At 49.7% G+C, this 25,491-nt stretch overlaps 1 protein-coding gene and 1 gene segment (V, D, J or C); both read right to left on the reverse strand.

Moving 5' to 3' along the window:
- Positions 1 to 168: 168 nt before the first annotated feature.
- Positions 169 to 24,047, reverse strand: LOC135321647 (T cell receptor beta constant 1-like). The segment is given in 7 exon segments: positions 169 to 430; positions 745 to 851; positions 1,012 to 1,029; positions 1,502 to 1,894; positions 4,723 to 4,769; positions 23,355 to 23,658; positions 23,930 to 24,047. Coding segments are annotated over 7 exon segments (924 nt in total).
- On the reverse strand, positions 10,746 to 14,529 carry PRSS2 (serine protease 2). The gene is made up of 5 exons (XM_010979601.3): positions 14,490 to 14,529; positions 12,971 to 13,130; positions 11,714 to 11,967; positions 11,194 to 11,330; positions 10,746 to 10,943 (listed from the first exon to the last, which is right to left on the reverse strand). Exons 1-5 carry the CDS (start codon positions 14,527 to 14,529, stop codon positions 10,791 to 10,793), a joined length of 744 nt encoding a protein of 247 aa, XP_010977903.2. The 3' UTR covers positions 10,746 to 10,790.
- Positions 24,048 to 25,491: the final 1,444 nt, after the last annotated feature.

Below are 25,491 nucleotides of genomic sequence, written 5' to 3' on the forward strand. Positions count from 1 at the left end.
TCACCTGTCCTGACGTTCTCTGTCAAGGAGGAGCGGTGCCAGCCACAGCTGGGCCCCTTGCCCCTCAGACCTGAGGGGACTGTACTTTCCTTGAAATCTTGTTTCTACTGTGAATGGAGTCACATGGGGGTTCAGAGACAGACAGAAGAGATATCTAGACACTCAGGGCAGAGTCAGCCAGAACAGGCCATGTTTATTGGTCACTCGGTCCAGGCAGGCTAGGGCCCCCCGTGGGCCAGGGCATTCCGGTCATGAGTGTGTAGGTGTGCACACACGTGGCGGGTACATGCTGGGATGAGCAGGTAGAGATGAAGGGGCTCTTCAGAAACACCGGGTAGGAACGGAAACAGGAGTACTGATATCAGGGCAATAACAGGCTGGAGGCTCCTGGCTCCTCCTCTGAGCTGGCTCAGGAATCCTTTCTCTTGACCTGAAGAACAGAAGGTGTGGGGGGTTACCAGGAGCCAGGAGTTGGGGCGGGGGGGACTGGGAGGAAGTAGGATGGCCCATTGACAAGACGAATCACAGGGTTCCTCCCAACACCCACTGGGTGTTCAGGTGACCCCAGTTTCTCCTGCCCAGCGTGGCTCCTTCATTGTGATCCCACAGGTATGAGGTGTTTTCTGAGGCTCGTGGTTGAGCCCCACCTTCCTCTCTGCCCCTCTCTGGTCCTGCAGTGTCCCTGTGTTCCTGGGTCTGAGTAACAACTGCAACCTGCCTGCCCCATCGTGCCCTCCCCCTTACCATGGCCATGAGCACGAGGGCGCTGACCAGCACAGCATACAGGGTGGCCTTCCCCAGAAGGATCTCATAGAGGAGGGTGGCAGACAGGACCCCTTGCTGATAGGACACTGTGGGCAGGAAGGGAGAATAGGTAGGTACCTGTGAGCAGGTGTCTCTGGTCTCTTCTCCACCTGCCCCCCACCCCACCCAGGTCCCTGGGATCAGCATTCTCTGGTTCCAGATCAAAGACCATGGGAGATGGAGACAAAGACGGAGAGGGCCACTTACCTGAGGTGAAGCCACAGTCTGAAAGAGAAAAGTGGAGAGGGAAATGGATGAGTAGGGAATGCCATTCCTTAAAGAGACTGAGCCTTAAGTCACAGCCTTTAGAGTCATAGGTTCATAGGCCACAAACAGGAGCAAGTCATACGATGCAGTCAGCCTCCTGGTATGGCTGGGAACTGTCTCTCTCATGCTGCTCAATGTCAATGGCATCACCATTATGATTTTAGAAAACTGGGACCAGTGCAGGGATGCGGACGCACCACTGAGGCCCTGAGCTGTGCAGGACACTGGTGATGGGGACCCATCCCCACAGCGCTTGGCTGAGGATCTGGGGGAGGAATTAGCCCGAGGGGCCCTGTCCACCCTCATGGTGGCCTCTGGTCGTCCCACCCCCATCCCTTTTTCCTGAATCTCGTTTTTCTGGGCTTTTACCTGGATCTCTCCCTTTCTCTAGTCTGACTCAGTCCATGCCGAACCTCCCCGACCCGCTCACCTGCTCGGCCCCAGGCCTCGGCACTGACGTTCTGGGAGATGGGCATGGGCCAGCCCTCCTTCCACTGGTCCCGGTCCTTGTCCGTGAGCCCGTGGAAGTGGACTTGGCAGCGGAAGTGGTTGCGGGGGTTGTGCCAGAAGGTAGCGGAGACCCTCAGCCGGCTGCTCAGACAGTAGGTGGAGTCACTGAGGTTGGGGTCCTCCCTGTAGGGCTGCGGGTCCGTGCTGACCCCGCTCTGGACCTCCTTCCCGTTCACCCACCAGCTCAGCTCCACGTGGTCGGGGTAGAAGCCTGTGGCCAGGCACACGAGCGTGGCCTTCTGGGTCCGGGAGATCTCTGCTTCCGATGGCTCGAACACAGCCACCTTGGGTGGTTTGACCTGGCTCAGGTCCTCTGCAGGGGACAGGGGTTGGGAGCAGGGCTGCTCTGAGAGCTGGGCTTGGTAGGGGCCGTGTGTGTGTGTGTGTGTGTGTGTGTGTGTGTGTGTGTGTCTGTGTGTGTCTGTGTGTGTGTGTCTGTGTGATGAGACGGCAGGGCAGGAGGTCATCCCAGTACAATTATGTAGCGGCAGGTCCTGCCTGTTTAGGGGGCACATCCCAGTACTCCGTGGTTATTCTCCTTCAGCTTTTTCCCCATTTTTCTATGTCACCCTAGGGGTACACAGTGCTGCCTGCCTCCTCCATCTCCCTGAGGTGGCATCATTTCCTGATTTTCTTGGCTTTCTTTGCAAAGTCACATACTTGAGGCCCTGTAGGATTATCTATCAAATGAGTGTGTCCGTGTATTTGCTTCCTAGTTGTAAGCCCTCTTTGGTGCATGACTGTGTAATTTTTCAGACTTAGAAGTGATTAGAGTTGAATAAGGGTTGATTTTTGAGGCAAAAGATTCCTACTAGCAACGTGATCCTGGGAACTAAATTGACCTTCTAGTCATCATTTTCCTGTTTTTGCAAGGGGTATGTGTTTGTTTGAGTGGTAGCTCATATTAATCAGAATTAGCTGTTCTTGACTAGAAGAGACACTTTTCTCATTGCATCTGATATATATTTTTTTTCCTACGCTATACCCTACTCAGCTTTCATTTTGTTTTCTGCACGTAACCTGTTTTGAGGAGCCCAGGTGCCTCCGGCTAGTATCCTACCTGAAGTTCCACCCACACTGAGTCCTACCCCCGGGGTGCCCGGGGTGTGTGATAGCTTGCCTCTGATGGCTGTGATTCCAGGAAAGAAGCTGTTTCTGGGTTGAACTCTTTCTTCTTTCCATTGCCCAGGAAACCACCCTCCCAGCTTTGGAATCCAAATTCCAGCTCCATTTTATATTTGTGAAAGCAGCAAGACCTTGGGGACGAATGCATCTCAAAGTCCCAGGGCCATTTCATCAGAGATTCGTAGTGGAGAGTCCCAGACTTCTGCCTGACAGAAGGGAGAGAATTCTGGAATTGCTGGAAGGCATGCCCTCATGTGAAGACATGGAGGGATGGAAAACAAACTCATCTACCTTTCAAGCACCCTCCTTTTGCCAAACCGTACTGTGCCCTCTATTTGGCTCTGTTCTGACAGCGCCAAACTGAGAATGAGTTTGTGGAGCAGAAATGTGGCAAACCCTGAGATGAAAAGGCTGACTACAATAAAGCAAGTCCTTTGCAAAGAATTTTCACATAATTGAGTCCCTTAAGGACCCCCAGAGGCTGGCACTGTTATCTCTGTTTTATGCATCTCAGAGAGCCCGAGAGACAGTTTAAGTCACTTTGCAAATTGTGGGAGCCCCTTTCCCCCAGGTGTTTTGAATCTCAGTGATTTGTACTTTCCAATTTCCATTACCTTCCTGGCATATGCTCCCATCTGCAGGACAAAACCTGCTCCAGCCAACTAATCTGGCAGGACCGATGTGGCCCATTCCTCTGGCCTCGTCAGTGTCTCCAGCTCAGGCCCATCCTGTTCTTGCTTTGCTCCTCTGCCTGCCTGCTTCCTCCCAAGGGTGGCGATGGTGTGTTGGTGCTTTGTGATGGGCCCCTTACTCTAATCTCAGGGTAGATCTCGAGGTTTGAGGAAATGGGGCCTCCGACCTATTTCTCTTCTTTGTGCCTTGTTTGTTGCTAAGATGGTGTAAGTTTCCAGTTGTAACAGCTTATTCAGGCCTACCTCTTCTGACCCCCACCAAGCACTGTGTTCCCCAGAGACTCCCCTGCAACTGACATGATGCTGTGACATGGATTTCTGCCCCCTAGGCTCAAGCACACCCCAAAACCATGCCAGTCTCATCAAGCTGCTCCCCCATTGCCTCCTGAGCCCTTAAACCACCTCAGGAAGACACACCTAGACCTTGGAGACGTTCGAGACAGAGAAGGAGGACAAGGAAGGTGAGGACAGAGTTCTCAGCTGGCGGTAGGTGTTGGGAGGGATTTTAACGTAGAAGACAGAGCTATTCACCAGCATGGAGTCAGCAGTGCAGGACTGAGTTAGAATGGGAGGGAAAAATGGGGACGATCGGACAAGAAAGGAAACGTAAAACAAAACACACATTAAAAATGCAGAGATGAGAGGAGTCATGGAGAACAGTAGGAAGAAGAGTGAGAAAACACAAAACCCAGAGACTGAGCATGGCCCCGAGCTGTAGCTGCTCCGGGAGGGAAGGGCGGCTTTGACCCCCATCCTTACCCCCAACTCCCCTCCCAGGAGCTGACTGTCATGGCCAACCACAGGCACCCCCATCAGCAGCGGGGCCCCCATACCTGTCACGGTGAGCCTGGTGCCGAGCCCAAAGTGGAGGGGTGAATTATAGGAACACAGCTGCAGACAGCTGTGGTAAAACCCTCCACCCCGAGGGCTCCAGCCGGAGCGCAAGTCTGAGCGCCCTGAGAGCCCGGATGGCCACGTTTCCCCACCTGATTCACGGCTCTGGACCAGAGGGATTCCACTAGGAGAAAGGCCGAAGCCTTTCTGGGGAAAGGCAGGAAAGAGGAAGAGGCTTAGGAGCAGCAGATCCACATGCAGAAGAAGGAGGGATGAACCGACAGAGTGAGGAGGCAGATGATGGGCTGAAGACTTAGGGAGGAGAAACAGAGGAATTAACCAAGCCTCATCTACAGTGACGGCAGACCCAGCTCCTTGGAAGCCCCACAGGGATCAGAGAGTTTACTCGACCCCTTTCCACCAGAGCTGGGAGGACAGAGACTCCAGGTCCAAGGGACCATCGCCCTGCCTCCCGGGTCCCGTGCCTTACCTAGGACAGAGAGTCGAGTCCCTTCTCCAAAATGCTGCACCCGGTTGCTACACAGTAACACACGAGTGTGGCAGACCCGCGAGTGGCTGAGGGGCAGGTCATACTTTCCAGAAGCTAGCTTCCCCCGACAACTTCTGGGGGTTCTAGCACCTTCTCTGTTCCCCCGTGCTCTCAGAGCCTTTTCTCTGCTGTGTTCTCAGTCCCTGTCTTCTCTAAGGGGTCCTTCTAGAACTCCAGCCTTACAATACACCATCCCCAAGGAAGACCTTTACTTACCCAAGACGGAAAGCTTCGTCCCGCTGCCGAAATAGAGTTTTTCATTAGTCACACAACACTAAAGCCTGGTAGGAAAACTGCGCCTGCGCCTCCCATTCTTTCCTCCTCAAGTCCACCTGCCGCTCTCCCGTTCCTTTCTTTAGTGGAATTTTAACTCCCAGAGGTGGAGGGGGTGACAACAGTGCAGTCTGAAATGCTGTGGTCAGAGGACCGATTCCACCCCACTCCCACCCCCTCCTTCGTCCATCTCCTTTCTGCAGGAGGGAGAAACAGCAGAACGGACAGATCCCAGGCCAGAGGCTCTCCTATCTACCCCTGCAGTGATGGGCACATGCCAGGGAGACAGGAGATGGACAAGGTGACCCCTTTCTAGTTGAGACCACCTGCCTCCCAGTAGGGGAACCCAGGCTTGGCACAGGCCGTCCATGAAGTCACTGGAGATGGAGGCTGTCCATCTCGTCAAGACAAGAATTCATCAAGACACGAATTCGGGTCCTTCTGACAAAAATATGCTTTAACTGAAGCATCTGAGATGGCAGAGCCATCGGACTCTGCACCCCACCCCCCTTTTGGTTCCCAGCTCTCCAGCCCTGACTGGCTTACCTACAACAGTGAGCCGGCTTCCCTCCCCAAAATAGTAGGTGTCTGTAAAGCACAGCCTCCCAGATCCACTTCAAAACCTCCCCTTGTCTCCTGAGCCAGCTGGGATTCAGGGAGAGGTTGGGCTCTTTGCGGATCTTTTCCCCCACAGAACCACCAGGACCCAGGAGCTGGGTCATCCTTCCCTCCCCCAGGGAAGCGAGTCCTCCCCAGGAGACAGTCCTGCCTCATCGTACTCGCTGGAGACCCTGGCCTTACCTACGACCGTCAGCTTGGTCCCTGGGCCGAAGTTAAAGTCATAACACATCAGAATACAGCCACCCTACAACGCCCACTGGGGACCCGCCTTCCCCTACAAGGGGCCAGGAAAGAGCTGGACTATATCTTACCTACAACCGTGAGTCTGGTGCCTTCTCCAAAGAAAACTTCAGTGTTCACACAGTGACACGGAGCAAAAAGGAAAACACATATGAAGTGTGCAGAGAGGAGCGGGTCCTGGATGGTGTCTGGTGGATTTTGGAATTAGGAACCCCTCGTGTGCTTTATAGACATTGCACAGAAGACTGTTTTTGACTTTTGATTCTTGGGGCCACAGAACATGGCCAGAGTCCATCCAGAGGGCCCTGAAAGATTCCTTTCTGGAATCTTTCTGAGGCTCCATCAGAGAGGGATGTGGGCCTGGGGAGGGGAGTGGAGTCCCGGAGACCCATGACTGTCCACAGAGAGCTGGGATACCACTGGCTTCTTCTTTTAAAGAAGGGGTCCCTTCCCACTGACCTTGTCCTGGGGGGCGGGTGGGGTGGGGTCTGTCTAAAGGGGTCTTTCTGGGTTCTTCACCCATGAGGCCCTGAGGCAGTCTTCTTACATCTGGCTTTCTGCCCGGAAGCTGCAGCTCTGATCCAGGCCTGTCCTTGTCCGTGGCCTTGACTTGACAGGTGGCCGGGGGTGAGGTGGAGGCATTCTGACCCAAACCACCCTTGGGCCTGTGACCCGGGCAGAGGGCGGAGGGACTGTGGGCTTTGGGACAGGCAGAAAGGTTTTTGTAAAGATTTCCCATAGGGTTGAATCACCGTGGCCCCCTGTCCCCACAACGTTACAGCTTTATACAAAAACGGCCCCTCCCATGGGCCCGCCCCTCGGAGTCGGAGTCGGGGTCTGGGAGAAACCACCAGAGCAGCTGCCCCTTTGAGGGCATTGGAGGGCGAGGCGGTGACGTCAGCGCCCCTGCGAGGGGGAGAGGGTACGAACCAGGCCCCCCAGCCCCTGCCCCGTGCCCTTGCATCAAGACGGTGTGTTTTCCCTGGTGCCTGCCCCTCTACACAGTTGTCGCCCACCGTAGCAGCCCCTTTCCACCCTGGGTCTGCCCCTGAGACTGGTCACTAGAGGTCATGCCTTTCACCCAAGAATGGGATCCATCAGTACCCAGACTCTGTCCCTTTGGCCCAATTCTGAACCTCCAGGGTGATCTGGGGAGAAGTAACTACGAGCTACACAGAGGCAGGGCTTTCCCAGGGGTACATACAGTGCTGAGGGCTGAGAACTGTGTCTCTAACCAGCTGTGAGGAAAGGGAGGACCACGTGTGTCGCCCGCTGGCCTCTCTCCTCACTGTGGACCTCAGACATCAGAGTTCAGGGAAGGGAGCTGGGGGAGAGGACGGAGAAGTGGATGAATACAGCCTCAGGGATGTTCAAAGCGAAGCGCATGGCCACGTGATTGCCGTCAAGGTCTCCTCCCGCTTTTCCCTGAGGGGCAGAAACATTTCACATGTTTGATGGGTATTTCATTTTCCCTGCACTAGATGACCTTGAGATTGAACCTCCAGTGTGTGGCCTCAACCTCATTTCACTAGATGGTGCTTCCTTTTGCTGCCTTTCAAACTATGACTTAAAATCTAGAGGGAGAAAAAAAGAGACCAACTTGCCTACGTAATGATAACACACTTACAGGGGAAAACGTACGCAGAATCAAAAGACAAATAACAACATGGGAGAAACGTGAGCAGTTCTCATCCTAAGGGCTGATCTCCCCATCATGATGAACTCCTAGAGATCAATAAGGAAATAATCCAGCAGCTCAATTAAACCAGCAAAGAACAGAGGCTCAGAAATAAGATCCAAATGCACGTAAGCCACAGAAAGACACTTGCAGTGATAGATACAAACTAAAACTGCATTGAAACGTTGCTTTTCACCAACTTGATTGACAACACTGAACTATGGAAGACCATTCTTTTTTGGCTAGTTGCTGGTGAAATACATTGATTGCTGGTAGGAGTGCGAGATAATGCGACCCTTTATAGGAGCAATTTGGAAACATCCATAAAACCTACAAATGTGCCTCCTGTTTCACCCAGCAATCCCACCTGTGGGAATTTATCCTGTAATCACACTTGCATACAAATGAAAAAAATGTGGGTAAAATATTTGCATTGTTTGGAATAGCAAAAAGACTGGGAAACCCTTAAGTGCCCATCAGTAAGAAATTGGATAAATAAATTGTGATACATTCACAAATCAGAATGTTCTTCAGTGCTGAAAAAGAATGAAAATGTTTCATATTGCTATGGAAAGCTTAATACTGTTAATTGGATAAAAGCAAGCTATAAAATAATGTTCCTGTACCTGCTACCTTTGTCTAACAAAGGGGGAAAATAAGAATTATACTTTTGTTTGCTTGATGCTACATAAACAGTGGAAGGTTACAAAGAGATGGATAAAAGAGATTACCTGTTAAGAATGAGTGGAGGAGGCAGAAGCAGAGTGTAAGTCAAATAAACATTTCTCAGTATCAACTTTATCGTGTTTTGATTTTTGAACTGTGCGGCTTTATTATCTATTTAAAACTAAACTGAATAAAATTTTAAAAGAAAAATAACAATAAAGCACTGCTTTAAGTAATTTTGAAATCTGCTACTGAAAAAAAAAACCCTACATGTTTTATTAACAAAGTTATTCTTTTTTTCCAGAGAAGATCAGTTTATGCAAGCAGTTGTTTTATGGTCCTGAATTTGCATACTGAGTCTCTGATCAACTAGGGAGCTTGTGAAAAATACGTATTTCTGAGTAGTCCCCAGGATATTTTGAGTTAAAAATCTCTAGGGTTGGGTTTATTAATTTATGTGTAAATAAACAATTAGCAGAGAATTACCCTGGGTATTTCTACTTCAGCACCAGGGGACCCACTTCTTGTCCCCGGGAAGAGAAGGGCATGTGTCGGGTGCTAAGAAAACAGGGTGCTATCTGGTGGTGCTACGAGCTGGCTGCAACCACAGGGCTCGCAGTATTTACAGGAAAAGGGGAAAGGGGCTACAGTCTTTATTTAACCCAGGCCTGGTGACAGATCTCACAGTGCTCTACCATAGCCCGAATAAAAGTTCATTGATTGCTTTTATCAGTTGGAAAGTGGCAAGACCACTTCCTTGCTCCTCTTCCACAATGAGGACCACTCTCATCAATGCGGTGACTCACTTTGATCTTGCACCATGATTTTCCCATCTTATTTATGCACATTTTTCACCTGACAGTAATTTACTCCTTAAGTGGTTTCCTTTGACCAGCTAGCTGGGGACCCTCATCCCAACTGGCCTTACAAAGAATAATACTTCCCTGTCTTGGTTCCACTACTTTTAACCCTGCTGGGGTTTGTCCCAGCTTTGCCACTACTCTGTCATACTCTCAGCCGCCTGAGTGTACGCGAAGGCTTGTTTATTTTTCCCTGTAAAAGGAGTTTAGACCGGATAGGCAGGGACCCAGCGGGGTCATTCATCCTCTTGGACAGCAGGGAGCAGCCTTTCCTTATTTTTTGTTAGACCTAAGTGGCTGCAATCTCAGCGCGGCCGCTTGAGGGGGTGAGAGGAATGTGGATGGTGCCCGTGCCTTTCTTAAGGTGTGTTGGGTTGTAGGGAGGAGACACACAACTAATATCTATGTGTCATTTTGAAAACTTTCAAGTATGTTAACAGACATTTTAACCCCGAATTTGTCTTCTAATTTCCCCAGATGAAATTGAAAGTTGAAGAGGCTAAAAGGGTCCCCAAAGGGGTGTGGGATAAAAGACAGGGCTGGAACCAGTGCCCAGGCGCCGCCACTTCAGTTCCCAGGCTCTGGTAGACGTGGCACCTGCTAGCCCCCCCACCCCCAGCCCCACCACCGTAGCCAGGCTGTGGGGCTCCCAACCAGCCTGCTTGGACCTTGGACAAGTTACTGAACCTTTTGAAACTCCAGTCTCCTATCTGTAAAATGGGAAGGATGATGATGATGATGATAAATAGAATCACACCTACCGTCCGGAGCTGTTGTGAGAAATAATTGAGAGAATACACGTAAAGTTTTATCATGGTGCCTGCAGGGAGTAAAGACGATATTACTGTCGGTTTCACAGAGGGTCCTGGTCTAGGGCTGTCACTTTGACTTCAGAATGACTTGGAAGTCTTGTTAAAATGCAACTTCCTGGGCTCTGTCTCAGAGCTTCTGGCTCAGTGGGTCTGGTGTGGGGCCCAGGAATTTGCATTTCCCCTAAATTCCCAGGTGATGCTGGTGCCGCTGGTCCAGGGGCCACCCTTGGAGAACCGTCCTCCTGGAAGGCTCTTTCTTCCTTCCGTACATTTCCCTCCAGGCCTAGCTCATACTCTGTTCATTTGATCACTGGTGGCCTACTCTGCCCCAGCTGTGGTTTGATCAGTAGATACACCAGGTTGAGCAAGACCAGATTTCTTCCCCAGGAAGCTCACGGCTGAAGGCCAAGGCAGACACATCCATGTACACCAGCAGCATGAGCAGACGTGTGATAGGGGAAAGCGTGGGAGGGAAGGAGGATTCCTCACTCAGGCCAGAGGGTCAGCAGGGCCAGGGCAGGGGTGTGGGGATGAGGGTCAGGAGCAGAAGGAGTCAAAGACTTTTCTGAAGAGGGTGAAGGGGCGGGTAAGACCAGAGCCCCTCAGGAAGTGCCGAGGGCAGGGGAGGAGCTGGAGAGATGTTGAGTTGCGGGGCTAATGGGCCACAGGTTGATGGATCACAGGCTGATGGACCAAAGGGTGATGGACCACAGTTGCAGCTAGAGATGGGGGTGGACCCTGTCTGGCCTTGGGTGGGAGGATGTTCCCCAGAGTGAGGGGGCTGGAGGGAGCAGATGCAGACCTGAGCAATGGGAGCAGAGTCACTTTATTAGCATAACGATGGCAGAGGGATAGGGTTTAGCTGTTGGCCACGATGGTCTCCTCAATCCAGTCTACATAGTTGCAGACCTTGGTGTAGACCCCAGGCTTGTTCTTCTGGGCGCAGCCATAGCCCCAGGAGACGATACCCTGGAGCTCTCCATTGCAGGCCACAGGGCCACCAGAATCACCCTGGGAGGGAAAGATGGGACAAGTTTATAAAGAGAGAGGAAAGGCGGACCAGAGGTGTGTGCAGTCTGAACCTTAAAAGACCCGGTTTCTGTCAGCTCTGTGGCTCCACATCCTTCTCACTGATGAGATGCCACCCACGCTAGCCGCCCTCGCTTCTCCACGGGACCACTGAATGGGAGCTTGCAAGCCCGCTCCCAGGGGGGGCTGCGTGGTGTCTGGGCAGGGTCTCAGCATGACAGGGTCAAGTCACCTGGCAGGAATCCTTGCCTCCCTCCAGGAAGCCGGCGCAGACCATGTTGTCAGTGATCTGTCCGGGGTACGAAGCCTCACACTCGGCCTGGCTCAGCAGGGGGGCGTCCAGGCACTGCAGCAGCTCAGGGTAGTTGACTTTGAGGATCAGGAAGAGATCAAGGAAAGGAAAACGGGGGTCAGGCCAGGACTGGAGATGGTACTCCAGGGCTGAACCTGGGGGCAGCCAGGAGAGGCCCCCCACAGAAGGGCCGGCAGTGGGTTTCAGCTCCCAGGGATGCTCTCTGCCGACCCCTCCCCTAGAGGTAATAATAGCAAGGCCTACACTGGTCCTGTCTTTTGATTCTAGGGGTCAGCTCTCTACACCTTGCATATCTCTGGTACCCAGCGCAGGGGCCTGGGTGTAGTAGGCACTTGATGTGAATTTGCAGACTGGAAGCAAGGTGGTCCAAGCTCAGGGGCTGCTGGATTCTGGGCAACGTGGCTAGGTAGGGGGCTGAAGTCGTGAGGGGCCCACTCACCGCCAGAGCTCAGGGTGTTGCCCCAGCCAGAGATGAGGCACTGGGTGCCAGCAGCCGCGCAGGCGGTGGGCAGAGCTAAGGTGGACACCCGGGTACTGAGGACTGCAGGCGACGAGAGTTTGATCAGCAGGATGTCATTGTCCAGGGTCCAGCTGTTGTAACTGGGGTGCCGGATGACCTTGGCCGCACTGATGAACTGCTCAGTGCCCTCCACAACATCGATGTTGTTTTCTCCCAGCCTCACCTCGATGCGGCTGTGGGTTTGGGGGGAGAAGGGGAAACCTGAGAGAAGTCCTGTTCTCCACAACCCGACATCTCCTCCCAGGGTACTCCCTGCTCAGGGGTGGAGGTGTGGGAATGTCACAGGGCAGAAGGGCGGTGGGTCAGTGCAGGTGAGACTGACAACCTCCATGCTTCACAGTGGGTGGGGGTGGAGCAGGGACCAGGTGAAGGGGTCTGGTTGGGGGTTGCTCCTCCATCCCCTTCTCCAGCCGCCTTTCCCATAATCCCTCAGGCAGTCAGTGTTGCGGGCATGAGAAACGAGCCACTTCAAGTTCCCCAGGCGTCCTTCTTCCTCTGTAACCTTGCTAACCACACGCAGTGACTTTGACCCCCTTCTCGCTCCGGTGAGCACCACCATCCCGTGTGATCTGCCCAGCGCTGCGCCAGCATCTGCAGCATCAGCCTCACCTGGGAACCTGTCCGACATCCCCTCTCCCGGTTCCTGCCCTGGGCCTGCTGAATCAGAAACTCTGGGGGTGGGGCCCAGAGAGCTGTGTTTTAACAGGCCTTCCAGGTGATTTTGATGCACACTCAGGTCTGAGAACCCTTGGTCCAGCCAGTGATTCTAAGCTCTGCCTGTAGAGTAGACTTGCCAGAGGCAGAGAGTGTTAAAAACTCACTGATATTCAAGCCCTCTTCCTAAAAATTCTGAGTTCGATAGGAACTGGGCATTCGTATTTTTCGAACATTTCTTAGCTGGTTTTGACATGGAGCCAACTTGGCAAAGGTGACTTGTGTGATGTCCCTGTCTGCTTTTCCTTCGGGGGCATTTCCACCCCCAGAATAGTCCCTCCCTGTTTTTGTGACCGGCAGCCCCTTGCTGTTTGATCTATCTATTTAGGGTGTGCCCCTCTTCACCCGCAGCTCCCACTTCTTCCCCATCTTTGTACCAAACTCAGCAGCCCCCTGGACGGACCCCGGCTCTCAGAGAGGGCCCCGGGCGGTGGGCCTGGCCGGCAGGGGCCCAGCACTTACGACTTGTAGCAGTGAGCAGCGGACACCACCCACTGGTCGCTGATGAGGGAGCCCCCGCAGAAGTGGTAGCCGGAGTTCAGGGACACCTGGTAGGGGACGGAATTCTCCGCACAGGTGTAGCCCCCGACGATCTTGTCATCGTCGTCAGTGGGGACAGCAACTTGAGTGGAGACAGAAGGGAGAGGGCGGCTCAGCCGGAGGTGGGAGGGTGCAGCCCGGAGCCCCGCGGCTGGGCCACGCTGATCAGGATTCCCGAGCAAGCACAGCGACGAGAGGGAGGCCACAAGGGGGCGCCCCCGGTGCGTATCGCGGGAGGTGGCTCCCCCAGCCGCTCCGCGTGCCCTCAGGGCGCAGAGGTAGGGACCCCGCGGGGACGCAGGCCCAGACCTCCAGTGGCGGCACCAGGGCAAAGAAACCCCCTCACAGTGCTCTCAGTGTGATGGGGTCTCACGGGGAAGGCTTCTCTCTCTCTCTTTTTTAAAATTCTTGTCAAAAGAGTCATGTTCTAGCTTAGTCCAGAAAACTAACAAGTCACTGATCCCTTTTTAAAGAACAGTATTTGAAATAATTCCTTAAAGTATTCAGAATTACTTCGGATTATTCCTTAATGATAAATGAATAATAGCATATTATAGATGTTACTATTTCTGAGATGAATAAATCTGCAAGCACAGATCTCCCTTTATGCTTTAATATAGTTGAGAACGAACATTATGAACAATCTGATTTCTCAAATACTGTTCTGATTTTTGTGCCTTTTTTTAGTGATTTATTTATACATATAGGTATATTCCTTTTCGTATTCCTTTTGTTGTAGGCCACTACAAGTCACTGAATATAGTTCCCTGTGCTGTGCGGCAGGATCCCTGTGCTGTGCACAAAGTCTCTCTTACTCATCACCAGTCTCCTCCCCACTGTGCTTTCAGCCCCAGGCTGGGAAGGTAGGTTGGCCTAACCAGGGCAAGCTCCTGAGTGGCCCTGGCTGCACCCAGCCTCTCCCATAGCTCCAATCTCCACTGTGAGGCCAGGCACCCATTGCATACGACAAGGGTAGACACTGTTATTGGCCAAGAGAACAGTGATTTGCAATGGTGGGTGGACACCTGGGAATCTTAAAATCATCTGGGAAGTTTAAAAATTCATGTGCAGGCCACGTCCCAGGCCAGTTACCAGGACTCCGGCAAGAGACTTCTTCCAGTCTCCCCGGGTGCATCTGAGGTTAGGAGCAGCTACAGCCAAGCCACAAGTACTAGCTCACATCACAGACCATCTCTACCTGGTCTCCCTTTCTAGTCTCTTTTGAAAAAGTCCCAAGGGGAAATGGATGGATGTTGGGGATGGAAGTGGAGTTGGGCAGAAGGGGAGAGAAGTGAGGCTTCAAGAGAGCCCAAGAGTGGGAAGGCAGGTGCTGGACAGGAAAGATAGATTATCAGAGCACAGGTAGACCCGAGAGGCCGCAGGAATGGTGGGGTGTGTATCTCCGCCAGGAGAGGGGGCCTGGACCAAGCATGAAACTCACCAGCTGCTCCAACGAAGGCAAGGATCAGGAGTGGATTCATGGTGGCAGAAGTCTAATTGAGTGGGTGACGGGGAGCCTTTATACCTCCCAAGGAGAGGGAGAGGGATGTAGGTGAGGGTGGAGGGCCACCGCTCCCCCCAGGATAAACACACCTGCAGCTTTCCCTTTCCTGGTGTCTTGCATCAGTTCTGCTATGTTTGGCCGCTCTGTGGACTCAGGACCTGCAGGAGATAAGGAACCTTACTTCTGAGGACAGAGAGGAAGACCAGCTGAGCCCAGGAGGATTCTGGGGTGAGGGAAACAGGGGAAGCCAAGACCCCACACATCACAGTTGGGCCTTCTTAAGCAGAGGAGGTGACAGTTAGGAGGAGGGAGAATGATCTGGGCCCCTAGGAATCCTCTGACCTCACAGAGATTAACTTACTTTAAGAAAAGGCTGCTACTGGGAGCACACTTGGCTTCCCAGTATCCTGGAGTCCCAAGAGAGGAAGGAGGTCCTGACTAAGCCATAGCTGTAAGCGGGAAGACCTTTCTCAAGTCCAAACCGCTGGGGAGGAAGGTCAAATCCAAAGCCTTGGGGAACCAGGATCCCAACACCAAGACGTGATGAGATGGGAGAGGCAGAGCTTCTTGGGAGTCTGGCCTTTCAGCTGGCTCTCCTTCCTACCGAGCCTTGTGGACGAGGACTGTTTGGAAGGAGGAGGGGCCAAGGGTTAAGTAGGTGTTTACCTGATACATTTGTGGGGATAGGGGACCAGTACCATGTTCCCCCTCTTCCTCACTATGAAGACACTGGTCTTTCTCACCGCTCATGCTGCCGTGGGTTCTCTTTAAGCAGCCTCGTGGTTGTGCTAGGAAACTGTACTCAGGGTGAAGGAAATTGCCCCCACCCGCTAGAAGCTGGCAGCCTGAGCTGGAATTTTAAGCTCCAGATCAGAAATTAGGAAAGGTTTGGACAATGGTAAATTGGGGTCCTGATCAGAGAATCAGCCGTAGGTAGAGAGACTGGCACTCAGTTATAAAGGTCGAGTATTAGGTGATTGATAACAAAGTTGAAGGTGGGGTAATCCTGGAATTTTCCATTTTAGATGCAGTGGGACTATTTTGCTAAGCTCAGTACAGAGTGAATCTTCCCAGAAACAATCTCAGTTTGCAAACTTCCATGGCCATTAAGACACAGCCCTCCCTGTATCTTATTGAGACACAGTCTGGCCAGAGGGGCAAGAGACGGAACTGGAGCCTGTGCTTGAGTCTAACGATGTGAACCAGGTGGAGGAGGCTGCCTGTGAGGAGACTTCTCAGCTCCTCTGAGCACAGGGTTTGTGACCGGCAGTAGTGGGCAGAGCTCCCACTTTTCTTGGAAAGGTAACAATGAGCGAACGTTCTGGAGATGGTGAACACAGTGAGAAAAGCTCGGAAGTCTGGTGGTGAGACAGGAGGTAGGCTGGGGGGATGGAGGAAATGGAACTAGAGGGAGGTGAGGGTGGGGCTCATGGCTTGAGAGGGACCACGGGGTGTCTCCTGGCCCAGTGCCTGGCACTGCTGGAAGCCAGCTTCTCCACACCAGGACACCCACCCACCCACGGCTCAGAGCTCTGCCCTCTCCCTCTGCGCACCCTCTGTTCCCTGCTGGGCTCCTGTCTAGGTGGGGATGCTGATAGATTCTTGCAGTGCCTGGCAGCTTTTATATGGAAGAGCTTTCACACCTGCCGACAGCGATGGGAAGCTGATGCCCATTTGTGTGGAATTTCAAGTCTCACTGATCATAAATGTTTTGACGCGAGGTGCGCAGAACAACATTAGTTCCATTTACAGAGGGTGAGACTAAGAATAAGAAAGGTTGTGTCTCACCCAAGAATACAGATCTACAAGTGGTAGAGCTGGCCTCAAGGCTCCAGAAAGGCCTGGGAGAGCGTTGCGAGGCGTGGGAATCACTGCAGATGGCAGCTAAGGGGTCAAGCCAGAGGACAAACTACTTCCTGACCCCCCGTGATGCTTGTCTCCTGGAGGGGAGTAGAAGAGTGAATTAATCTTCCACCTGACACCTGGCTTCACAGCCTTACCTTGCCACGGTCATGGGTCCCTCCAGGACACGTCTAATGGATGGCACACCTCTCTGTGGCCACAGGTAGCTGACCTAGGTTGTGAAGTCTCCATAATGGGGACTTTTTCTGAAATATCAAATATGCTATTTTGTTTTGTCCCCCCATTATGGGGTCTTTATAGGAAGTCCTGCTGTAAGATAGAGACCCTTCCTCTGCATGCCAGCGTGCCCTGGACAGGTCTGGGGTGGGGGGTGATCCTTGGTAGAAGATAAGATATTATCTTGGGAAAAGGGAGAAAGTTTTTGGATTGGTGCTTGCGGCTCTGACTCTGTCTAAAAGGGAACTCCCAAGTTTGGGGGCTTTGCTGGGTCTAAAGCCTATAGACTAACCTCCTGACATTTTGCACTCCTCATTAGAGTAAGCCAGCCCACCCACAACACGGTGTGATGTGAGTTTCTGTCAAAGTAGCAGGGATCGCCATACAGACAGAGGAGAGAGACGTGGGTGGAAGCCATTCCCTCATACTCTAGGCTCAGATGTGTAGAATGGATCAGGTCCACCTTTGCCCAAATTCAATTTGGATAAGTCAGTGCAGCTCTTGGCACAATCATTCTAGTTCATATTTAGTGCTTGGTGTATCAAGCCACTGCCTTTGAATTAGGATAATAGTGCATAGTTTCTGTGTGCTTACTATACCAATTGTTGCGAGTCCTTCACGGACCTTTTTTTCCCCTTTATTATCACAACCACCTATGGGTTGACTGTTTCATAGATGACAAGATGAGGTTTGTGGAGTGAAGTAAATTTTCAAGGCCACACAGCCAGCAGGGGTTGAAGCGCGGCCCCCCGATGCCCGAGCCTGCATGCTCTACCACAAAAGGAAAGTCGATCCTCAGCCTCATGAGGCGGGCAGCTGGTAGCATTTCCTCCTCTTTGTACTGATGAAAAAATCTAAGCTAAGAAGTTAAGTGACTTCTCCACGGTCACCCCGTGGTCACTCACATAAATGACACCAGAACCTTTCTCTGTTGAAGATACGTTCATTTCCCATCATGTTGTCACACATGCTGGAGTCTTTCCAACCTCCCACTCGTCTGAAAAGTAGACTTTTGTCAGATTCCAAAGCCCTAGTTTCTTTAAAAAAAAAAAAAAAAAAAAAACTTGCCTCCCCTAGCCCCCCCACCCCCCCCAGCACAGGTATTTCTCAGCTCTGAGTCACCTCCTCCCTGGCATCTGGTGTCCTTTACCACCTCCAACCAGATTATCAAATTCTGGGCTATCTTTTCTCAAAACTCCCAGATCCTCCCCACCTCCACTAATTTTTTCTGAACTGCTTATTTTCTTCATTGTGCAATTTCTCCTTCTCCAATAAGAGCGATTTCCTTGAATATCTCTGCCTGGGAATCACTGAGTCTGGACAGTGAAGGGGCGCTCTGTGCGATCAGGAAAAATTGAAGGGTGAGGCAGATGCTGGAGGCGTAGACTGGTCAGGGCTGGCTGGCTAAATGGAGAAGCCTGCTCCTCCTCCCCAGCCCCCTTCTGCTCCCCACCTCGAAGCAAGGAAGATGGGCAAGTTTTATGCCTGGGGGCCGTCCATTTGTGTATTGTATCTGTTCTTCAGGCTGATATAGAGGGGTAACTAGGGGAGGGTCTAGCAATGAAAGGTTTTTATCTAAAGATAGAGTGGTTCCTGTAACGTAATGGTCTTTCGGTTCACATTCCAGTCCCTCCTTATCTGGTCCCTGGGCTTCTTAAGTGACTTCAGTGTCACTGAAGAGTGAGCAGAGGAAGCCCGTAGACAGTCTGGCAGCCATGACTTGTCCCATGATGCTCAGGGCTTAATAGATGACATGCATTTCTTTTTCTAAATCATATTAGATGCAGACTGAGCCCCACAAGCCAAGTTCAGTGATAAGTCTAGTCAACTGAGCTCCCTCCACTCTTTTGGGTTTTCAGAAACCCTAGACTGTGTTGTCCACTTGGGATGCAGCCAATGGTCAGTCCACTTCCTACAGGCTAACCTGTCCAGGAGGATCTCCTGAAGGCTCCCAAGGCCCGGGACTGAGCGCTCAATCCACACAGGCGCCCACGCGGTTCCACCTGAGGACCACTCAAGTTCAGGGCCATTGCGTTTGCCTCTCTAGAACCCATCACACCTGTGCCCTTTCCCAGTCTGGGGGTGGGGCAGCCGATGGAGCCTCCCATGCTACTGGGACACCTTTCTACTCAAATAGAAAGGAAAAGCGTCTGCTCCCCCTCCCGTTAGAACAATCTAGTTCATTTTTTAACGGGCTTACATCGTCTAAACTCAAATGACTCCAGGGAAGTCATTATTGCTTAGCCAACTCTTCTCTTTTCTTCTGAATCATATTTATTTACTCAGAGTATTATTTGCTCAGACTGCCTTAACAAAACCCCACAGACCGGGTGTCTTGAACAACAGAAAGCTATTTGCTCACAGTTCTGGGAACTCGAAGTCCACGATCAAGGTGTTGATAAAAGAAATTTTCACATACTAGGGAAAGTCATTCTGGCTCCTACCTGAATTAACTTGAATTTTATGCTACCTAAAATAGCCTATTTGTGGCTTATCAACCATACATTGTACATCTGCTTTAATTATTATAGAACAAGACACATCGATCAGAAGTAAAGAATGTCCATGTTAAAAATAAAAATTAAATGCCTCCCTTCCTGGGAGACCAGCACTGGTCCCTCTTTGCTGGTAAGACTCTTGTTTCAGATGCCAAGGCCATACTGACTCTCTGTGTATGTGCTGGTCTTTTTTTTTTTTTTTTTTTAAACTTTGAAGGAATGTATCGCTGACTTGTTCAATGTTCTTTGTTCTGACAAGACATAAAACTGTGCTGAAAGCCACGCTTCTCCAGAGCAGTTCCTCAGTTATTTGAAAAGCTCTCTGCTGGGCTGTAGTTCTCCATTTGGCTCAATACAACTCCTTTCTATTCCTATTACAGATTGTTTATTGATTACTTTCCTTGACAGCGTCAGCAGGGTTGGTTCTCCTGAGGCCTCGCTCCTCGGCTTGCAGACGGCCTCTGTCTCCCTGCGTCCCCACGTGGCCTTTCCTCTGTACGCACATCCTGGGTGTCTCTCCCTGTACGCCCTCATCTCTTCTGATGAGAACACCAGCCAGACTGGATTAAGCCCATTGTAATGGCCTCATTTCAGCTTAATTATCTCTTTAAAGACCCTATCTCCAAATACAGTTACATTCTAAAGGACTGGGGTTAGGACTGAAACATATGACTTTTAGGGGAACACAGGTCAGTCCGTAACACTAAATATTTACTGAATTCCAGTGATGGTCCTGCTGTTTTTCTAAGCTACATGGAAACAGCAATGGAGAAGATACCAATAGTCTTTGCTTTCATGGCATTTATGTGTGTGCATGTCCACACACGTAAGGAGGTATAGGAGAGGCAGACAGTACATTTAAAAATACATATTATGTATATACAGTTGACCCTTGAACAAAATGGGATTCGAGCTGTGTGAGTCTACTTATACACAGATTTCTTTTTCCCAATAAATACTATAATATTACACTATCTGGGGTTGATTCAATCCACCAATGTGGAACTTCAGATACGGAGGGCTGACTATTTAAAGTCACAAGTGGATTTTCAACTGTGCACAAGTTTGGTCCCTAAGCTGCACCTTGTTAAGGATCAACTATATCTTTATATCAGAGTAGTGATTGGGTGTTAGGATAAAGAGATAATAGATGTGAGTGACTGGAGGCTGGGTCCACAAGTGGCCTATTAGGTAAGAAGGTCAGGAACGCTGTTTGTGGGGAGACAGTATTTGAGTTGAGAACTGATTAAGAAGATACCAGCCCTGTGAAGGTGGGGTGAGGGTGCCTTTCATTATTCAATGCTGAGTCTATAATAGAAATAAAGAGACATATTCAACCACAGGTTTTTTAAATTGAAGTATAGTTGATTTACAATGTTGTGTTAGTTTTAGGTGTACAGCATAGTGATTCAGTTATACATGTATACATGTGTATATATATTCTTTTTCAGATTCTTTTCCATTATAGGTTATTACAAGATACTGAATATAGTTCCCTGTGCTGTACAGTAGGATCTTGTTGCTTATCTATTTTATGTGTAGTAGTTTGTATCTGTTAATCCCAGACTTCTAATTTACACCCCCCACCTTTCCCCTTTGGTAACCATAAGTTTGTTTTCTATGTCTATGAGTCTGCTTCTGTTTTGTAAATAAGTTCAATTGTGTCATTTTTTTGATTCCACAGATAAGTGATATCATATGATACTTGTCTTTGTCTGATTACCTCACTTGGTATGATAATCTCTAGGTCCATCTATATTGCTGTAAATGGCATTATTTCATTCTTTTTTTATGGCTGAGTAGTATTCCACTGTGTGTGTGTATGTGTGTGTGTGTGGGTGTATATATATATATGTCACAACTGCTTTATCCAGTCATCTGTTGATGGACATTTAGGTTGCTTCCATGACTTAGCTATTGTAAATAGTGCTGCTAGGAACATTGGGGCACATGAATCTTTTTGAATTCCTGTGGATATATGCCCAGGAGAGAGATAGCTGGATAACAATAATTCCATTTTTAGTTTTTTTTTAATGGAATTTCCATACTGTTTTCCATAGTGGCTGAAACAAATTAGGGGAATAAACTAAAAATATAACCAAACAGGCAGTAAACAAGGATAATTATTTCTCTTGGTCTTGGCTTCAGGTGGAGGATTAAAGAGTTTGATCTGAATATTCATGACCACTAGGTAGTCAGCTCTTTGGGTTTGGCATAGACACTGTAAGGCCAGGAAGATGGACGCTGAGAATTATAAAATAAAATATCAGGTCTGTTGTCCCCCTAATTGTTTGACAGAGGCAAAAAATAAATATTTCCTAGAAAACCCAGCTATACTCTAGGAATTAGGGAAAACACGAGGGTGAATTGATAATATCAAATTACATAATGCACAAGGAAATAAGCCACCCCGAGTAAGAGGCAGCCGAAACCACAAGAAAACCAGATGCATAAAGTCATCAGACATCAGCATTAACAGAGAAAAATTCCAAGTGTAAGTTCGATATTTTTAAAGAAATAAAATAACTGAAAAATACACGGGGAGCAAGAAGCTTCAAAAATGACTGCTCACATTTATAAAAGTCCCAAGTAGATTTTCTAGGAATGAAAATATAATTTACATCAAAAAGTCAACTGAAAAGTGATACAGCTTATTTGCAGCTCACATGTGAATTAGTTGATGGGATAGAGGATCTAAAGAATGTATCCCGCAGGCAGCACAGAGAAGCAGAAAGAGGGAAGTGTGAGTGGATAGAGTCTAGACGATACGGGGAACGAATGCTGATCAAAGGCTAGAGCTACGTTTCAGGCCATCTCCCCCATGAAACGTGGACCGCCAGATTCACGGACTGAAGTTCTGGCCCTTGCAAAGACCTTCCTCTGTAAAGAAACGTGTTCACTGTAATGATGACTGCAGAGTAAAGTGCAACCTATGCCGGCAACATGCCCGTGGTTTTTTCAACTGAAAATAGGGGATTTCCCATGAAAACCTGAGTGTGGGTTGAAGGTAGAGGCTCGGCTGGGGGCGGGGAGAGCGGTGGAATAGGAATGTGCGCCATGAAGCTGGAATTTGCTCCTGCCATCAAATCGTGCCTTTTTCAACCTACGCATGGGTCTTGTCTTAATGATAGGTTTTCCACTTCGTATCAGAAAAATCAGTGTGTGTCCGAATTTCTAGTTTTTCAGATCGGATAACAACCAGTTCTGAATGCTGTGATGAGGCATTTAGTACAGAGCCAGGAGCAGGTTTTCAAAGAAAGAACAGTTGTTGGCAGGTCGTATGAGTTTCCACCAAAACTGCTTGCATCCGCCTTCTGATTCTCTTTTTTGGGAAAGCCAAGGGCCCTGCAGAGCATCCCTATCTGCCACGGGCTCGTCAAGAACGCCTGAGCCTGCCTGGCCTGCGGTCCAGGTGGCTGGGCCATTCCCAGCACAGCCTTGCTCTGCTACAGAACTGTCTCTTGCATGGGCCCAGCCATACAGATTAGACAGTAAATGGACCAGAGCAGCACACCCGGAAGCAGTAGATGTTAGCACCCACGTCTAGAGTGTCCAGTAAGCATTGCACCTCTTCCTCCACGGCAGATGATGTAAGATGCAGTAGCTTACCTGTCCCTTTCGAGGACACTCCAACATGTCTCACATCTGTAAACCACTCAAAAGCACACCAAGGTGGCAGGCCCCTGAAGTTTTGCAGATTTCTGTTGGTCTGGCATGCCTTTGACATCCCCAGGCAGCTAGACTGCTTTACAATTTCTGTTCACCAAGAACAATCAGCGTAAGGCCATCCATGCGACGGGCCAGTATGGTAGCAAGATGACTAAGGGCCTCGTGAACCGTGCTGATGGAGAACGGGCTAAGTGTAGCCTTGAGACAAAATAGTTAAATGGTATTTGGGACTCTGCCACTTCAAGGCAAACTGTACCTGATTGTGTTTACCGAGTATTTCTAAACACTCTTCTGGAAGAAATTTTGTCCTCACCCTCCAGGAGCCACCCTTCTTGTCTGCGGGTGGAGCCCTCCAGGCGGGTCCTCCAGACCCTCTCCCCATCCCCAGCCTACTTGTTCATGCTCACAGCCACCCACCAACACACAGGCGGCTGCATCTGCCTGAGAGCTGCGGTTTCCTGCCTCCACCAGCCTCCCAGGGATGTCAGGCCCAGCCGGGTGGGAGCCGGCAGGAGGGAGCCAGGGTTCTTGCTCAGATCTGTGATCTGGGCCCAGCACTGTGTCAGCGCTGCAGAAGTAAGAGCTGCTGTCTTCGGGGCTCACACTGCTCACAGTCAGAACTGAGAAGTTCAGGCTTGGGCGGCTGATGGGAAACTTCTCCTTGTCAAATCCACTTTCATAAGTGGCCTGGGAGCCCTGATTTGCAGTTGCAATCAGGCTCAAGCTCTGTCCTGGACGCTGACGGTACCAGTACATGGAGATGACTTGGCTGTCGGCCTCACACTGGATCATCACGGAGACCCCGTGCTGACAGATGGCCCTGCTTGGCTTTTGAGAGACGAGAGCACCGAACGCAGAGCCTAGTTCCAGAGAGACAGAGAAACCCACGAGGGCTGAGACAAGCTTGTCCCTAGGCAGGAAAGTCTTTTACTATTTGCTCCAGTATCACCATGGATCCCAAAGAACCCTGTACCACTGCCTCCATTTGTTTCTGTTCTGCCAACTGTCGTTCTGTAGGGATCCTCCAATCCAACATCTCCCCCCATCCTCTGACTCATGTCCTCAGACCCTCGACTCCTCTTCTCAGCAGTTTAGCATTAACTCCAACCGTCCCCACGGGTAAGGCCATACCTAGCCCCAGGAGAAGTAGCAGAAGAGTCAGCATCTTTAGGTGGTAGCCGCTCTTCTTCCTTGAGAAAAGGCACTAAGAAGCCAGATTCAGGTTTGTCTTTCCTCACCACTGTGTACTTCCTTCCTACCATGCTCCCCCCTGCACCCCAACATAGGAAGTTGAGTTTCTGCAGAATAGGGAGTAATTAGTCTGCCCCCTAGTGGAGCTGTGTGGGTCTTCACTTCAGCTGTGTCTTCATTCACAAGGCTCCCAGCCTGCAACTGCCATCCCGCCGCCAGGTATCCATCACCTCCCGTCCACAATTACTGATCACCTGTACGTGCTACCCTTTGGGTAGAAAGCAAGAATGAGACACGGTATTGACCTCAGGAAACTAAAGGTAAAATTTTAGATTATGTGGGAATCTTGTAACTCAGAATTTCAACTGTTTAGTTCTCACTGGGGTTGCCCCAAACTGAACTCATTTATCCTCCCCTGACGTGTGCTCCGTAAACTGGCTCCTATTCCTGAATTCCTCCCTCCTAATAAATGGTATCCCCATTCTTCTTCTTGTCCAGGCTCAGAAATTCATGTTTTCTTCTCACCTGCCTCATTTATTAATTCACAACTGAAATGCATTTTCTCTCACATCTCCTCCTAATTTTGGTCGTTACAGTCATGACTGCTTGGTTCCTCTTTACTTGAACTCTGTATATTTATAATTTATAAAGTTTCCTCTAATTCAACTCAGCGTGGACTATAAGACAGGTCATTCCTCTGTAAAATTTGACCACAGTACTAAGGTCCTTTTTCTTCATCCGGCTGATTTCCTCTATCGTGGAACTTCCTGAAATAGTTTTTTTTAATTGAAGTATAGTCAGTTTACAATGTGTCAGCTTCTGGTGTACAGCATGTTTCAGTCATACATATACTTACATGTGTTTGTTTCCATATTCTTTTTCACTATAGGGTACTACAAGTTATTGAATATAGTTTCCTGTGCTATACAGAAGAAACTTATTGTTTATCTTTTTTATATATATGGTAGTTAGTATTTGCAAATCTCAAACTCCCAATTTATCCTTTCTCACTCTCTTTACCCCCCGGTAATCATAAGTTTGTTTTCTATGTCTGTGAGTTTGCTTCTGTTTTGTAAATAAGTTCATTTGTGTCTTTTTTTTTTTTTTACATTCCACATATGAGTGATATCATGTAGTATTTTTCTTTCTCTTTCTGGCTTACTTAGCTTAGAATGATGCTTTTCAGGTCCATCCCTGTTGGTACAAATGGCGTAATTTTATTCTTTTTTATGGTTGAGTAGTATTCTATTGTATAAATACACCACAACTTCTTTATCTAATCATCTGTGATGGACTTTTAGGTTGTTTCTGTGTCTTAGCTAATGTAAATAGTGCTGCTATGAACATTGGGGTGTATGCTTGTTTTTTAATTAGAGTTCCCTCTGTATATCTGTCTAGGAGTGGGATTGCTGGATCATACAGTAAGTCTATTTTTAGTTTTTTGAGGAATCTCCATACTGTTTTCCATAATGGCTGCACCAAACTACATTCCCATCAAGCAG

Source organism: Camelus dromedarius, chromosome 7, assembly GCF_036321535.1.
Source record: "Camelus dromedarius isolate mCamDro1 chromosome 7, mCamDro1.pat, whole genome shotgun sequence".
Taxonomy (NCBI): domain Eukaryota; kingdom Metazoa; phylum Chordata; class Mammalia; order Artiodactyla; family Camelidae; genus Camelus; species Camelus dromedarius.